The sequence below is a fragment of the Emydura macquarii genome, unplaced genomic scaffold (genome assembly GCF_026122565.2).
Source record: "Emydura macquarii macquarii isolate MOO-44397 ecotype Brisbane River unplaced genomic scaffold, CSIRO-AGI_Emac_v2 contig_318, whole genome shotgun sequence".
Lineage (NCBI taxonomy): Eukaryota > Metazoa > Chordata > Testudines > Chelidae > Emydura > Emydura macquarii.
Genome location: NW_027130455.1, coordinates 14,079,779 through 14,097,487, shown reverse-complemented (window position 1 = coordinate 14,097,487; position 17,709 = coordinate 14,079,779). Strand labels below are relative to the sequence as shown.

The 17,709-nt window shown below is 42.0% G+C and overlaps 1 protein-coding gene across 3 annotated transcripts in view; it reads right to left on the bottom strand.

Moving 5' to 3' along the window:
- LOC137166958 (disks large homolog 2-like) overlaps nt 1–17,709 on the bottom strand; it is a 623,160-nt gene that overhangs the window by 371,261 nt on the left and 234,190 nt on the right. For all 3 annotated transcript variants that reach the window (XM_067568887.1, XM_067568895.1, XM_067568902.1), the window contains exon 8: nt 16,547–16,688. In XM_067568887.1, the coding sequence (XP_067424988.1) occupies nt 16,547–16,688 (142 nt within the window). The remainder of the gene's footprint in view (nt 1–16,546; nt 16,689–17,709) is intronic.

The following is a 17,709-nucleotide window of genomic DNA, read 5'->3' as shown; positions in this document are numbered from 1 at the left end:
GTCAGTCCCGGTTCTTTTGGAGTTCCTGACAGCCCAGGAATTTGGGCTAGGTGCTGGCTTCTGGGTTCATCATGCCTTCTCCCTGGGGGTCTGGAATAGTTCAAGGGCTGCCAGCTGTCTTTCTATGATGGCAACCAACTTGTCACAGGTGGAGGAGTCATTCTCACCCACCCAGGCTCGGAGGTTCAGTGGTAACGCCCTGGTATATCAGGATCTCCATCATCTTCTCAGAGTTGAGGGCCTCAGGGCACAGCCACTTCCTGGTCAGGTGGATTAGGTCAAACAATTGTGACCGTGGTGCCTTGTCTTCACGATAACACCATTCATGGAGCCTCTGGGCTCACAACACCGCCAATTACCCTGGACCTGGCCAGTATCTCTGTTTCAGCTGGGGGTAGTCTGCTACAGCTCCCGCGGCCATATTGTAGTAGGCCTTCTGAGCCTCCCCACACAGAAACAGGGCAAGGATGCTGGCCCACTGATCTCAGGACCAGGCCTCCCACAAGGCTGCCCTTTCAAAGGTCAGAAGGTATCGAAATCATCCTCCCGTGTCATTTTCTGCAGGCAGTTGCTGGCCTGTATGGTCCGGATCCCGTCATGGCTGCGGCTTAACTCCATCAGGATCTTCAATTGGCTTACCATCTCCTGCAGCATGGTTCCGTCCTAGGTGGCCTGGCTCATCAGCAAGCGATTGCTTTCCTGCTGCAGCCATACTGCCTCCTGTTGTGCGACCACCTGGACCCTGGTAGCCTTCTGTTAGGCCGCCATGGCTTGAACCAGAGCCTTGACCATCCATCTTGGGAATGGGATGGTTTTGGCTTGCCCTGGCTTAAATTGACTGTACAGAAATCCCTTCCCTGGCACCACGTTTGGCAAATTGCCATCTCTCCTACCGTAGGTCTCACATTTTTTGCTTTTGTGAAGGGTCAGGGCACCACCTATTGCTCCTATTTCTGGGCACTGGCCAGCCCGGTAATGCCCAGTGGGGTGAACGGGGAGGGGGAAGAGACTTGGATCCGCCCTGTTCTCCAGGTCCCAGCCCAGGGGCCCTAGTAGTAGCAGCTATGCTCTGCTGACAATGCTTCTGGCTGCAATTTTCCTCGGGCTACTTTCCCCTTCTCCCCTTTCAGCTTCTGGGTTCCCCACACCCTCTCTTCTTGGGAAGGATCTCTTCCAATCCTTTTGCCTGGCAAGTCTCAGTCCCGTTCCTCCCCTTTTTGCAGAGTCCTTTTCTCTCAAGCCACTGTACTTTTCAGCCAGGTGTTTGATAGGGAAGCCTCCTCCCAGCATTCCCCTTCACCTGGTTCTTCAGTCTTACCATCAATCACCACCCTCCTCCAATACTCCAACCAGCTCTCCTTTCTCTACCCCCTGTCTGTCTGGAGCAGGGGTTTTTATCAGGTCTCTGGCAGGGCCTTAATTGGACCTCAGGTGCTTCTAATTGACCTGTAATAACCTCTGTTCAGTCAACAGGGAACAAGGCTCTGACCATTCTGGTGCTTATATACCTCCTGTCTATTACCCTTCTGCTGCCTTCTGGCCCTGCTGTCTCGCAATGTCGATATACAATAATCCAGGAAACGTTATAAGTGAACTCCTATACACGAGAATTGCAAACACTGATTCATGTGGGACAGACACGATTTTCCATGAGCATTGCAGGCTGTTGTATTCTTGGCTTTTGTCCTGTTCACATATTTCACATAAGGCGTTAATGCACCTTGCTGCAGAGCGATTATTGGTAATATGACAAATCTCTTTTCTTTCTGTGGTCAACTTGCCATGTTTTCATGTTTGACTTACGTGTGTCTTTATATCATTTGTTCTGGCCATCATGAAAACAGGAACTTTGCTTTAGCTGACTATAAAATATGGCCTTGGGTATTATCAAGTCAGCCATACTAACGAGACACTCAGACCAATGCAGCTAAGCTTTTATGAGCATGTTTTGAATTCCAGACATGACAATGGTTAAGAATTTTGATATTGGGAATCCTGTCCCACCATTTGACACTGCAAACAGATCAAACACAGAACATGTGGAACTGATCAATATGGTGGCAATACATTGCCCATGTCTCACAACCATATAGAAGCATTGTAAACATGATTCCCAAACAGATATTTAGCTTAGTGCTTATTTTGATGCCCCTATTCTTCCAAAGTGGTGTGAGAGCATTGCAGATGCAGAGCTGGTCTTGGCTATGTGATGGGAAATTTCATTATTAATTGTGGCATTCTGTGACAGCTTATTCCTGAGGCAGCAAAACTTCAAGGACTGAAGAGGTGTGTGCATCCTCTAGTACAGGTTTTCTTTAGGCTGATTGTAAAACCAAAATGAGTGCACAAGCAAAGTGGCCAGTTATAAATTAAACATAATCAACTGAGTGAGCAACCAGTGCACAATCATTAGCAAACAAAAGCTCCTTAATGAATAAATCTGCCACTTCCATGTGAGCATGGAAGTGTTGCAGATTGAACAACTTCCCATCAGTGGGGAACTGGATAAATACTCCTCTGTCAATGTCATGAAATGCATCCATAAGCACAACCAAAAAAAGGATGGAAAAGAGTGTGGAAGCCAGCACACAACCTTGTTTGGTGCCATTGGTGACCAAAAAGGAGACAGGTATATCTCCATTTTCCACCACACTGGCTCTCCTCCCATCGTAGAAGGACCAGATGACAGAAATAAATTTTGCAGAGCATCCAGACATGAACAAAAGCTTCCAGAATCCCTCACAACTTAGAATCAAAAGCTATAGTAAAGTTGACAAACACCCTATAAAGACTACTGTCTTGTTGCTGGCACTTTTCCTGAAGCTGAAGGGTTGTGAAGATCAGGTCTGTACTGCTCTGTCCAGACTGAAATCAACACTGAGAAGATCACATTTTTAAATCAAATGTGAATGTGAATATTTTAATTATATTCAATTATTATTATTTGTATTATCGTAGTGCTTAGGACTGCCCGTCATGGACCACAATGACTCCATTGTGCTAGGTACTGTAAAAACACAAAGGCACCCCTGCCCCATTTAAGCATAAGATAAGAAACCACATACAGATATGGACAGAACAATGGGGGAACACAAGGAAACAATGAGACAATACTGGTCAGCGTGATAGGCAGTGATCTCAGCACACCAGCAGACTAGCCATTTGATTCCAGTTCAAGAAAACAAACTAATAAAGTAACACTAGTTAAATATGTTGCTAACAATTAACTTTTATTAACTGAAATTAACTTTTAACTTCACCTTTAGAATACGTTACTATAAAAAATGTCACCACCAATTTAATCCAAATAAGTTCAAGAATTTTCCAGGTGTAATAAGTGGTGGTTTGTATACATTATCTAGCTTCAGTCCTCTTTCAGTTCCTATATTTGATCTGCTAGCAGCGCCATATAGAGTACATCAGTTTAAAGTAATGTGTTCATTCTGTTTCATAGTTTGTGTATTGGGAATTGGGATAAATTGAAATGTATGTTTATTTCAGCTAAAAGAGAAAAAAGTACTACAAATAGTTAGAGAAATAGAAAAGGACAATACAAAAAAAAGTACATTATGATAGTTCTTTCCTAAAAGGCTCCTACAATATTTTGTTAGGTTTTCCATTATAACCTCCTATTTTCACGAGCCTGTAATTTTATCATAGTTGCAAACATATGCTTAAGAGAGAAGCAATATTTGAGTGCTTTGTGGAATAGATGGGATGCTTCACTCCGATAACAAGACCATTTAAAACACTTTTTTGCATTTAGATTCCTTGCACTTTTCAAAAGAGATACCTTATGCAAAGTGATAAACTGCACAATATTTATTAAGGGACTCAGGGCAGATTTGTTCTCCCATGTATATTTTTCTATGCTTCAATCAACATTATCTACACTGCAGGAAGAAAGTTTAGTGATCAAAGTATCAGGTTTTAAACATCTAAACTCCAACCACATGTTCAAATCATATCAGTGCTAATTTATCACTTAATCCTTAGAAGGTAGAAAAAGTGAGGGTCATGCCCTTTATTTTACGAGTGGGTTTCAAATGAGATCTTAAAAACCAAGTTTCATCTGCTATGCACATAACAGCAGAGGTCTATGCTAGCATCCTGGCCAAAATTTCCCATCCCAACACAAACTATTAATGTCAGTGATCATTTGAAGACAGAGGGAAGAAAATGGTTGTGATTCGGAAGCCAGAAGGACCTAAGAGGAATGGTACAATTTACAGCTTTTAATTTTGTGTGCCTAAACTCATTAGACTCAGATGCTATTTGCCAGATAACTCATCAGAGGGATTGCAAAGAAAACAATAACCTTATTGTTGTGGAAAAAATAAGACTTCCAATTATTGTATTAAGATTTTCAAAATGGGAGCCTAAAGTCCTAAAGCCTGATTTTGTCAGAAATGCTGAACATCCACCAACTTCCATTGAATTCCGTGGAAACAGTTAAGCTCTAGCACATGAAAAATCATATATATTCAAGGCTACCATTTCTGAAAATCTTGTCTTAAATTTTTAATATAATGCAGATTATTTTGGAACACTAACCAAGAGTTTAATTCCTGGAAAATACATTACTGAATTTCCTTGTTAATTTGGGGGGTGAGGGTAATTCATGTTTAACGGTTATGAACTGAAATAATTTCGGTTTGGCAAATTAAATCCAATGACAAAAACAATTCACTAGTTTGAGCGTCAAACATATGAAATCTTGTAAAACAGTTGTATAATAACTTCATGCTTCATTTAAAGAACTAAATTCTAAGATACTGTTAAGAAATATGAGCTGTCATGCTTTTTGGTAAAATATAGACAGTATGATAAATCATATTCACAATGGGACCAAATTACAGTTGCAAAGGCAACCTTAATTCCGGTTTTCCTATTTTTTTCAGGGTCTGACTTTGCAATCTTAATAATGTTCTTTTAATACATTTTTGTGCATAATTTCTGGAGGTTTTTAAAAAAGAAAATTGAAAACACAGAAAGTTCATCATGTGGCATCACATGGGCCATCAGCAGGGTTGGAATCTTTAGATGCACTGCACAGATCTCTGCCACTTGTGTTAACAAAGGAACTGATAGTGATAGTTGGTTGTCATCCTCTATGTGGACCAGCACTAGATGGGGGTGGGACACAAACTTTACCAATAGGTCCCACAGCTATTTGCTGACAGCAGAGGAATGGTGAGACTCAGGAATCATGGTTTCCACTCCAGGTTCTGAAGAGGAGTGTGTCTGGAGGGCACAGACTTCCGCCAGTATCCACTAATCTTGACCCCTTCTGCCCTGGCCCTGTCCTGTCTCTTCCCCACTCCTGGCTCCTTGTCCCAGTCTCAATCTTTTTGCCCAGAGAGTCCCAGCCTCCCTGCTCTTATTTTCAGTGTCAGGCTCCACCCAGGCCTGGAGCAGCCGGGCAGCAACAATTACAGGGAAAGTCAGGTTTCACCCTTGTAACTGTGGGACTAAGGATGCTCATCCACTTTGAGGGGATGGTGCATGTGCAAGCAGGTCAGCGTTGGGAGCTGCGAGAGGTTTGAGCATGCCCATAAGGACAGACCATTCTGAGATTTTAACTGCTAAAATTGAACTAGTCTCTCCTGAGCATGTGCAAATTGCAATTCAAAAGCTTATAACTTGGCCAAATTTGGGTGGATTTTCACAGGAATGACAAGAGGCATATCCTTAAAACACAGGCCACTCTCTTGCCGAATTTCAATTCCTTGCAGTCCAAAGTATGGGAGCACTAGTCTTTTCAAAGAAAAAGTTACCATAACATTTTTAACATGGGCAAAATGATACATTTCACCTTTGCCTCATTCTCAGAAATGGCTGAACTGTTTTGGTTGAAATAAAAAAAAAAAATCAGCCAGAGGCGGACACCTGGCCTGGAAAATTTCTGCCCAAACAGTTAAATTTTGACTCAGTTATAAGGAACTCAGAATCTGGTCTTATAACTGGAAGTGTCAGGCAACCTTGATAATAGGCAGTGCTACCACCCCACCTATATTTACAGTTTACCTCTGTATTTGGGAGACGTGACATGCTGTGTTTCAGACAAAGTGGTGCTTCAGGCTGTCCTACTCTGGTTCTTCAAAGGTACTGATTATGCATCACATTTTTGTATAGCTATATCAGCTTAATTCTCTTTATTTTTTATTCAGATTTCAGATTGCAAGGCCAGGTCAAAAAAATGTTATAGAATTCATTACACGAAAACACTGTTTAACTTACACCTTGGTCTGCTTCACTTAGGAAATATAAATTTTTATTCTGCTTCCTCAAGAATAATGCTAATAAGAAGTACAGCTAACTCCCATCATGATATACACCCTTTTAAAAAATGTGCAGTTTTTTGTCAATAGATGGGCTAAGTCAACTCATTAAAGATCCCTGAGGAGCAGTTTGCAGATTCTTATTACTGAAATCCGCAAGTCTCTTTTCCTGCTTTATTTCTGTGCTCTACTAAAGACCACAACATTGCCAGAAAATGATTATATGACAGATTTGATACTATGCATGTAGTTATGTTTTAATTATGAACAATCAAACCAGTGCATTAAAACAGCATTAAAGTTGTTTCTACAAAATAGTCCAATAAATTATGTCAAGTAGCTTATATAAGTAAACAAGAAATGGCTATGCAATGCCACATAAAGAGAAAAACTCCCTGGAGCCTTCAATGTAATGCTTTCCCCTCCAAACCAGTATCCTCTGCTTCACAAAGATGTTTTTGTCCAAAGTTACATATAAAAAGAAATCAGACATGCATGTTCACAGCAAAAGAAATCACTCAGATGGCTTTTTTCATGAATCTTTAATATCTAGCCACAGCTAAGTGTTATAGTGAATTTTAAAGCAGCTGCAGCACAACAGCTTGATGCATTGGTTTTCAGAAGTTAAAAAGGAGGTAAAACACAACACAATAGTTCTTTATTTTTCTGGACTCCTCTTCATGTCTCTCTTATTAAAGCCAGGAAAAGTGAACATCTGAAACTACAGAATTTATTCGAATATACTTTCAATTTTCTAAAAATAGGGAGCCAGATGTCTGATAGAGAATAAATAGTGATTTACCGTTCCCTGGAAGTAATTAATGAACCCAAAAAATCGGGGCCAGATTGCATCTTTTCTTCCAGCTTAACAGAAGCACTTTTAAACAACAACGTATTTGCAGAATATTAAAAATTGTATTGGTACTTACAGTTACTGGCATGTGGCTTTTATTTACTTCTGGTCACACATTCCACTAGCTTGAAATTGTGTTACTTTATTTAAATCTAAAAATACCATAAAGGACAAAAATACGCAGGAAGAGAACTGCAAAGTTACCACTGCTGGCACTATTTAATATTTGGGGTCCAATGGGAGTATGTGTAAAAATAAAATTGTGCCTTAACTGGTGCCATTTTGAATCATGCTACCATGCAAAAACTGCACAATGAAAGGAATACACTCAACATTGTTACACTGGTGGCTCAAGGTGACCTTTGCTCTTACTTTATACACAATGCACTGTAGCTAATTTGCTATATTAAGCTACTTTGTTGTCACATTTTTTATTAAGAAGAAAAGATTACACTGACTGGTAACAATAATGCCACTAAATGCAAACTTCATCAACAGAAAAACGATTTGTTGTCCAAAAGTACAGTATACATCAGCAAAATCTGGAATAGCCCAAAAAAAGGGGGACAAATCAAAACAGCTTTAAATGCCCACCCATTTAAAAGATACAACAGAAATATTATGACAATTAGACAGTGAAAGAAAGAAATGGTTACTTACTGTAACTATGGTTCTTCAAGATCTGATGCAGACATGGATTCCACTTAGGTGTGTGTGCACCCAGTGCACCAAAGCCGGAGAAATTTGCCTAGCAGTACCCATAGAGGGTGGCGCTCATGCCTTGTGGTGGTCGCCCTGCCCCTGGCTACATACCATCCCAGCTCTCCCTCAGTTCCTTCTCACTGAACACCCGAAAATGAGACTCCGATGCAGAGGGGACGAAGGGTGGGCTGGAAATACATGTCTGCATCACATCTCAAAGAACAACAGTTATAGTAAGTAACTGTTTTTTCCCCTTCGAGCAGATTCAGCCACGTATTCCATTTAGGTGACTCACAACCAGTACCCACGCAAGAGGCAGGGCTCGGAGTCTACCTAAACAAGGATTGTAGAACTGCTCTACCAAAGCTCGCATTTACCCTGGAAGATGTGGTTCTGGCATAACAGTTCATGAACATATGTATCAACAACCACGAAGCAGCCCTGCACATGTCCAATATAGTAACGTCACTGAAGGACCCAATGGATGTTGATTGTACCCTTGGCGAATGAGCTCAAACCCACTGAGGGGGTATAGTCAAAGCTGTGTCATATGCAGTCTAGATGCAGGATGTTATCCATTTGGAGATAGTCTGTGAAGAGACCGTTTCACCCTTCATGCGATCTGCATATTACACAAACAAATGAGGCAAAGCACGAAATAGTTTAGTCCTGTCCAGATAAAAGGCTAGGCATTGCCTGATATCTAACTGCTCCTATGGAGATGAAAGCAGCGTAGGAGAGAACACAGGTAAACATACTACCTGGTTCAAATTAAACTGAGAAACAACTTTATACAAAAAATGTGGATGCAGTCATAAAGTCATTTTGAACTGTGTGTAAGGAGGCTCTGCTATCAGAGCCTGAAACTCACACACTCTCCTTGCAGACGTTATCACTACCAGGAATGTAGTTTTCTGACACAAGAGCAGAAAGGGACAAGATGCCATGGGCTCAAATGGAGGTCCCATGAAGGCAACTAGGACTGAATTATAGTCCCACAGAGGAACTGGCTCTCAGACTAGAGAATGTAGACAAAGGAGGCCTTTTAAGAATCTTGCTACCAAGGCATTGGAGAAAACTGATCTTTCATGAATGGGGCGATGAAATGCTGGGATCATCACCAGATGTACTTTCAATTAACTAAACACAAGCCCCAAAGACTAAAGGTGTAGCAGGGACACAAAAATGTTCTGGATGGAGGCCAGCATTGGTTGGATTCTGTGGGCTAATGATCACAACAAAAATCCTTCCATTTCGCTAAATAGGGCATTCTGGTGGAAGGTTTTTTATTGTTAAGGAGGACTTGTTAGACAGCCACCGAACACTGCTCTTCCTCCTCATTCGGCCACGCCAAAGCCATGCCATGAGATGCAGGGAGCTGAGTTCAGGATGCAAGTGTGGACTTGGTTCTGAGTAAGTCGGGATGGGAAGGAAGCGGTATGGGAGGCTGACTAGACAATGCAAGAAGGTCAGAGAGCCAGCACTGTCTCAGCCACACAGGGGCAATGAGAATGAGCATGGCCTGATACACTTTGACCTTGAGGGTGACTTTGAACTTGAGGGTGAGGATGACTGGGACCAGGGGAAAGGCATACAGGAAAGCCAACTTCCAGCAGAAGTGGAAAGCATCAGACAGGAAGCCTGGACCAAAGTCCCCCTCAAAAGCAGAACAGCTGACACTTCCTGTTGTCCCTTGTAGCAAACAGGTTGATCATCAGGATGCCCCAAGATGTGAAGATGAACCAGAGGTCACTTGTCTTCAGGGACCACTCATGACTCATGGAAAAATATCTACTGAGATGCTCTGCAAGATGATTCTGAACCCTGGGCAAGTGAATGGCTATCAGATAATGTTCTCCTCGATGTAGAACTGCCACAGCCTGATAGCCTCTAGGCAGAGCGACCTGAAGTTTGTTCACATAATACATCATGCTGGTTTTGTCGGTAAGTAAGTAAACCAATGGGTTTCTGAAAGTACCAAAAAGCATAACATGTATTGTAGATAGCTTAAAGCGCCACCACGGTGATATAGAGTGAGGCTTCCTGCTCCGAACACTGCCCCTGTACTTTCAGCGACCCCAGATGTGCCCCCAATCCATCAGGGAAGCATCAGTAACAACCAATCTGGTTGGGCCAGACAAAGGGAACACCTTGGCAAACATTCTCTCAGTGCATCCACCACTGTAAGGATTCAAGGAACAGTGGAGGAAGATGAACCAGGCTGTCTAGAGAGTGAAAAGTAGGACGGTAAACTGTCCTGAGTCAAATTTGAAGGAGCAAAAGTGCAACCTTACAAACTGGATGACCTGCATGCAAGCAAACACATGGCTCACGAGCTTCAGACACATCTGAACTGTGATAGAAGGCAACGACTGCATACTGAGGCAAAGGTGCCAAATTGTCTGAACACAGTCAGTTGGTAAAAACACTTTTGATGTTGTGGAATCTAACAGGGCCCCAGTGAACTCAATTTTCTGAGCGGGAGGCAATGTTGACTTCCCGGGATTTAGGATGAGACCCTGATGGTCAAGCAAGTGTATTGTGGTGCTGACATGGTCAAGAATTTCTTCTCTGGGTCTGCCCATTAGTAATCAGTCATCCAGATACAGGAAGAAATGAACTCCCTTCTTCCTGAAACACACTATAACAACGACCATGCATTTGTTAAAAACCAAGAGGCAGAAAAGAGGCCAAATGGAAGCACTATGTACTGAAAGTGGCACTCCATCACAACAAATCACAGTAACTTTCTGTGGCTTGGCAAAAGCAGCACGTGAAAGTAGGCGTCCAAAGGTCCAGAGCAGCAAAACCGTCATTTTGAGACAAAGGAAGAATAGTTGATAGTGACACCATTCAGAACCTCATACTCTGATATATTTATTGTGGTCACGAAGGTCGAGGATGGGTCTTATCCCTCCCTTGTATTTGGGTACCACAAAGTACTGGGAATAGAAGCCAGGACTTCGGTGTTTCAGTGGAACCTCCTCCACAACTCCCAAAGCCAGTAGAGAGCCAATCTGCTCAAGGAGCAGCATCTCAGAGTCGGGAGGAGGTGGGGAGAGGAAATGGATGGCATAATCCACTCTGAGAGTGTTTAGGACCCAGCTGTCAGTGGTGATCAAGCCCCAAGGATTATGAAAACAGTCCAGCCTGTTCCCAAAGTGGTGCGATGAGGAGGGAGGAGAAATGACTGCAAGAGTGCTCTCCCACATGAAGGACAATGTTTAAGCCCTGGTGAGGGTATCGCTAAGGAAAACTAAACCAATAAACTAATACTAATCTAACTAACAGTAAGGGTACTACTAATAATATACAACAAAAAAAACCTAAACTAGTTGAGAGGTTGTGAGATTAAGGCTAGACAGAATTCCGGACTCCAGCCATGGGCAGTAAGAAGGGAATGAGGGAGGACTGGGGTGACACCACCTCATGTAGCCATGGGAGAGGCTACAGCCATGCAACATGAGTGCCATTCCTCCATATGTATTGCTAGGCAAATTTCTCCAGCTTTGGTGTGCTGGCGTGCACACACTTCAGTGCAATAAACAGTTGCATCTACTGGAAGATGTCAGTTTCTCTTACTAGTCATGCCCAAGAGTGAACTGTGAAGTTGCATGTACTACCTCTCTTACAGCAAAGGTTACTGTTCCATATATTTCCAACAGACACAAATAAAGTGGAAGTCTGCCAGAAGCACTACTATGACAGCGTATGGCCAGTACTATTCTTTATATCATGGTTACCATGTGAAGTGCTATCAAGGACCTGTTCCAATTATCATGTACTTTATGCCAGTAGATATTAAGAAGCCTAAGTATGGATGCTGCAATATTTCAGAAAAGGAAAAACAGGCACCTCTGAAAATGCCAGTATGAGTGATTATGGAGGTAAATTATTTGGTGCCGAAGGTCACACAGTGACTCAAAAACAGACAAAAGAATAGAAGCCAGGCCTCTGGTGTCCACTGGACCACGCTGCCCATATACACTGTGAGTAAATCCAGCAACAAAAGTAAAAACTGAAATTTTTCTCACACACACAAGACCATATGGGTAGAGGTGGTTGGGAAACTGTTTTCCTGTCCTGTGAAACATTTACAGATTTCAACAATCTTTCCATTCCTCATCAGGATGAAACAGAAATCTTTAGAAATTGTATGCAAAGAATAAGAGAGAAAATCAACAGCCACAAAAAGAGTTGGTTGTCTGACACAGGCAGAGCAGGGCCCTAGCTGAGTGCCCCATCCGCTGGGCTATACAGTCACTCTCTCTTCATGCATATTTAAATAAAAACTTGAAAACAAAAAACCAAAGTTTCAGTCACAGTGAGAACAAATGACAGATACAAAAAGAAACTATCTAAATCTTCCTCACCTCTGACTCTTTGTCCTGAAAATCCAGCATCATAGGCCCCCATGCCACCCACAGTAGGGGGCCTATGATACCCATTTGTTTTTTCTCCACTATTGCCAGCAACCAAATAACTGCACAAACAGTGTGAACTCTCTTTTCCTTCTGGCCCAATGAACTTTTAAAAAAAAACACCCAGGGAAACAGCTCCACCAGGAGAGACTGAGACTGACTCTATAGCCTGATAGGTAGGGCACTCACTTGGGATGTAGGAATCCCTGCTCTGGGTGATTCAGATCAGAGACTTGAACATGTGTCTCCCACAGCCAAGGTGAGCACCCCGAATACCAAGCTACTGGCTATTCTGAAGGGAGGGGCAGGGCCAGATTAAAGAATTTGAAGTCCTTGTTCACTGTGGAAATTGGGGGCCCCACTCCTGTCTTAAACTAGACAGAGCATGTGAGAGACAGAGTCTGTAAATATGAAAACCTCTCCATTTATTAATTACTGTTATTAGATAGAAGACTTTTAAAAGATAATATAAATTCATATTTATAGGTCTAGACTATTTAATTTAAATACACATGGCAAGGCAATTTGATTTTTTTTTTTAAATCTAATACCTACTTTCTTTCTCCTCTTTTGCTCTGGGAAGCATTTGCTAAGTAGGTTCATCTCTTGGTTGTATTTATGAAATGTGAATTGGAAATTAACTTGACCATGCTCAGCTAGCTCCTCAATATAGGGGAAAGGATTCCTGAAGAAAGTGAAACTTGCCAGAGACCATACAAATCAAGAAAGAGCAAGTATACTACTGTATTGGCTATCTGAACTTCCTGAGTCAGAAATGCTTTGCTGCCTTTTGAAAAACAGGCAGAGCTAAGAAAGGAACTTTATTGGCTCCTCATGGAAAGGGGGCACTGAATCTCAGCTGGCACTGGACACAAGTTTGATCTGAATCAATGCAGATTAGGGACTGACCCTGAGACACTGATTGTGGCATTGGGTTTAAACAGCTGAGTAGGCAGGAAAGCTGGTTTTGTTCCCTGGGGGCAAGAAGTGTGGATGTGGGTGCTATGACAGGAAGCTATCACGGCTCCAAAGAGGACACCATGGCTTTGATGACTCATTACTCCAGCACCAGCAAGAAGGCAGAATGAGCTAAAGATGAGCGGGAAAGGGACCCAAGTAACCGGACCCCTCCCAGAAGCCGCACTACTCTTACCTGACTCTGATCGCCATGGACATACAGGACAGTGCCAAGAAGAGGCCCAGGTGCCTAGGGCACCAAACCTGCCTGTGCATTTGCCTAGGGCACCAAACCTGTGCACCAGGTTGCAATGCCACTCACTGAAATTTGGCCCTCCTGCCTACCCGTCTCGAGTCCTGACCAGGGGATAGCCAGGCCAAACACACACGCACACACTAGCATGACCCTCCTCTTTCCCTCCCAGGCATTCCATTCCACCGTCAGTTGACCCCCTGGCCTATGAGACCCTACACCCAATCTCTCTCAGGAGCCTCAGCCACAGGAGCCCCCCACCGTCCTTTCCCAAGTTTTCAGGAGCCCGTGCCAGTTCTCACTCCTTACCCTTCCCTGCTAGTGACCCTTGGGTCCGTCCTGCTTTCTGGAAGTGAGAAGAGCAGGATCCAGGTGCTCTGCCATCAGTGCTTCCAGAGGCCATGTGACCTGCACACTGTAGTGGAACCAGCTGATGTCACTCCATGTGTGTGCACAGCAATGGTTGCCAGTTGCAATGTGGTGAGATTTTTTTTCCCTACTTGTAAGTTACATAATAAAAAAAAAAAGAAAATAAAAAGAAACCCAGCACATTGCAACCAGCGACAAGAGAGAAAAACCAGCCAGGCTGGTTAAAAAACGGTCAGGTAGTCGGAGCCCCCCTGAGATCAGAGGCCCTCTGCAAGTGTACCGAGTGCACATTGGTCAGTCTGGGCCCAGGTGAGTACATCTTTCTCTCAGTTCAATCCTGGACCTGAGGAACCAGCTGAAATTGGTATATTACTGCAAAAAATTTCAGTTTCTATGAATCAGCATTTGCTGATGAAAGTCTTTCATTAAGAAAATTCTAGAGCAGCTCTAATTATGTACATTGTACACCAGTGTCCAGGTTCATACACTGTTGCCCATCACAGTAGCATCAGAGTGCTTACCATTATTCTAAAAAAGGCAATATTATCTTCTTCCTTTCTAGCAGGTAAGAGAAAATGCTTGATTAGCATTAAGATATTTTTGTTTGATTGGTTCTGTCACACTCATGAGCCACTCCCTATTGAATGACAGTTTTATGGTTCCAATGAAATATACCTGTCATGGGAGGTCATTGCTGCAGACAGAGAGCCAATCTCTCAGGTTGCTAGTGCCAATATCAGAAAGGGTTTTCATGCCAGACCTGAATTGAACACTATCCACTGGCAACCCGGTGAACAGAGGAACGCTGGGGTGCTCTGATCACAGCAACCTTTGCTGCTAAGCAGACAAACTACTTTGTTTTGTACCAGTTGTTGCATTTTTCAAATAGCACAACATGCAGGTTGCTGCAAACGCTTCACTCCAGGCCCTTTTTCCAGGGTGAGACGCTTCACTCTTAGATATGAGTTGTATTTAACTGGCATGGAGATGACGGTTGAGCAGATCACCATGGATAGTGCTCTCTCTGTGAGGTCTTTACCTTACTCAATGCCCTCCTCAGTGCAGCTTCCTTCCCCAGCACAAGACTGCTGCAATCAATGCTGTAATACCAGGGCTGAATTTGGCCCCTATAAATTGCATTGCCAAGAACCAGGTTATACCGGATTCCTTGTTACAATATCACTTTCTTTAAATACCCAGGCAGATTAGAAATGGTGAAAATGGTATTCATCCCATGGAAAGCTTTGATGCAGAATTTGATGAAATATAGGTTTTAACTGTTAATTTAAAAAATCAGATTGGATGGAAGAAACTCCTAGAAATAACTCACTGGGTTAAATTCAACCTTGGTTAAACTCCTAAGGTAGACTGAAAGAGGCAGTGGAGTTCTCAGCACAATCAACCAAGGAAACGAGAGAGAAGCAGGGAGCTGTTGCTTTATCTAAGCTAGGGAGAGGAGGCGTGTCTCTCCCACATTTTAACCCCTTGTTAAAAACAGTGTCATGAAGCTCTCTGAATCCACCTGCCTCAACAAATCATGTAGCTTAAGGAACCTTAGAGATATATAAGAACAAACACACAATCAAAGAAAACAGAAGTTAGGGGCTCGATACAGGAATTACTGGATGAGGTTATTTGCCCTGTGTTATGCAGGTCAGTCTTTATGCTCATACTTGTCCCATCTAGCTATCCATGAAATGAAATCTATGAAAATAGAAGAATATTGAAGGACACAAGTACAATTTTCATTCTGTCATATTATACAGTATAATGAGAACTCATTTCATGCACTTCGTCTTTGTAGTAGTCTTTAAAGAGGACGGCAGGGTGACCAGTATTCTAAACACTTCAAATAACAAGGGAATATAAATTGTCTCAGCAACAACACTTAGCTGAAATACAGGATATAAAGAAAGTGCTTCCCACCCTCCCTATCTGCTTCAAAACCAAGTATATGGATAAAGCTCTACTGTTGCATTTCCACATAATAAGCTCAGTCCATTTATTGCACCAAATACTCCATTGTTGTTATTAATCATAGAATCATAGAAAGGTAGAGCTGGAAGGGACTTTGAGAGATAATCTAGTCCAGCTTTCTGTGTTGAGGCAGGACCAAGTAAACCTAGACTATCCCTGACAGGTGTTTGTCTAACTTGTTCTTAAAAACCTCCAAAGATGGGGATTTCACAATCTCCCTTGGAAGACTATTCCAGAGCTTAACTATCCTTACACTTAGAAACTTTTTCCTAAATTTTACCTAAATCTATCTTGTTGCAGAGTAAGCTGATTACTTCTTGTCTTGTCTTTGGTGGACATAGAGAGCAGTCGATCACCATCCTCTTTATAACAGTCCCTACATACTTACAAATTGATTGTTTAATACTTTGTTCCAGTATCTTTCCAGGTATCAAAGTTAGGCTGACGGGTCTGTAGTTCCCCTTTTTTAAAGGCAGATACTATGTTTGCCCTTCTCCAGTCTTCCGGGACCTCACCTGTCCTCCATGAGTTCTCAAACATAAACGCTAATGGTTCCAAGATTGCTTTGGCTTGTTCCTTAAGTAACCTAGGCCCTGCCGACTTGAACATATCTAACTTATCTAAATATTGTTGAACCCATTCTTTATCTATTTTAGCTTGTGTTCCTTCCCGCTTATTGTTAATATGCACTGTGGTCATTACCAAAGACAATATATAAAGAAAGATATCTGACCTGGTATAGTCGTCCTCTACAAGCATGTGCTTTGGAAGAGGTGAGTATCTTCCTGGTGAGATAGGGGCCAAAGACGCCTTGTACTCTAAAGTGCCATTGTTGCCAGAAGTGAGTATATGATTTTCCATTGGTGGAGAATAAGCTGATGGTTAAAATAAGCAATTGTAGTTAGTGACATTCACATTTGGTTTGGTTGTAATGGTATTGTTTTCATTTAAGCACCAACAGTGTTTGGTGCTGTACCAGACACAAAACACAGCCAGTACCTGACTGAAACAGTTTAAAACCTAAACAAAGCAGTGAAGGAGTAAACGGCTACGATTTTGTTTACTCGCTCACTTTGTGTGGAGATTAAAGAACAAGAGAATCTTTAGGGGGGATTTGGATGAGAAGGGGATGGCTTGGGAGACAGAAAGGAGGAAAGCACTTCATGGATACATTCATGAATGCCAAGAGGAATGGGGATAGTTGTAGGAGATAAGTAGATGAAAGGGCAATAAGCATCATTTTTGAGTGCAAGTAGTAATGTGATAAAATAAAATTCAGGGCAAAACACTGTAGGAATTTGAAGGCAAAACACAGATTATAATTTAGAGCAGGGATTATTCGAAGGAACCTAAAAGAGTTAGGATCCCAAATCCCACTAAACTGAAATTTCAGTGTCAATTTAGATTAAATCATAATTTAGATCCCAGGAAAGATGGTTAAAAAGAGTGAAAGCTAATACAGATATGATATATGCCAATGATTAACAATGACAGGACTATGATTGTATTTTGCTTTGGGTCTCAAATTAATGGTGATGTGTATGGAGGGAAATATGTAATAATGGCTGTCCCCAAATATCTAGTCAGTGTAATCAAAGGATGGGAAATACTAAAGAGGAAAAACAAAAACATGCTTTTGCACTGACCTATGATTAATTTCATTTTGAAATGGAGATATTTAAATTTTCTAGTCATAGTTTCAATTCATTCTTTAGATATTAAATATTTGAAGACCAAATGTTTCTACAGGAAAAGGCCATTCCTTGCTACAAGATATTCTGAACATGTAGGTCTCATGAAAGGACAAACAAACTTGTAATCACCCACCAATTACTGAAAGTCTTTTCAAGCATTTTCCCACTCTGGAACTGATGATCACTAATAATTATATCCAGA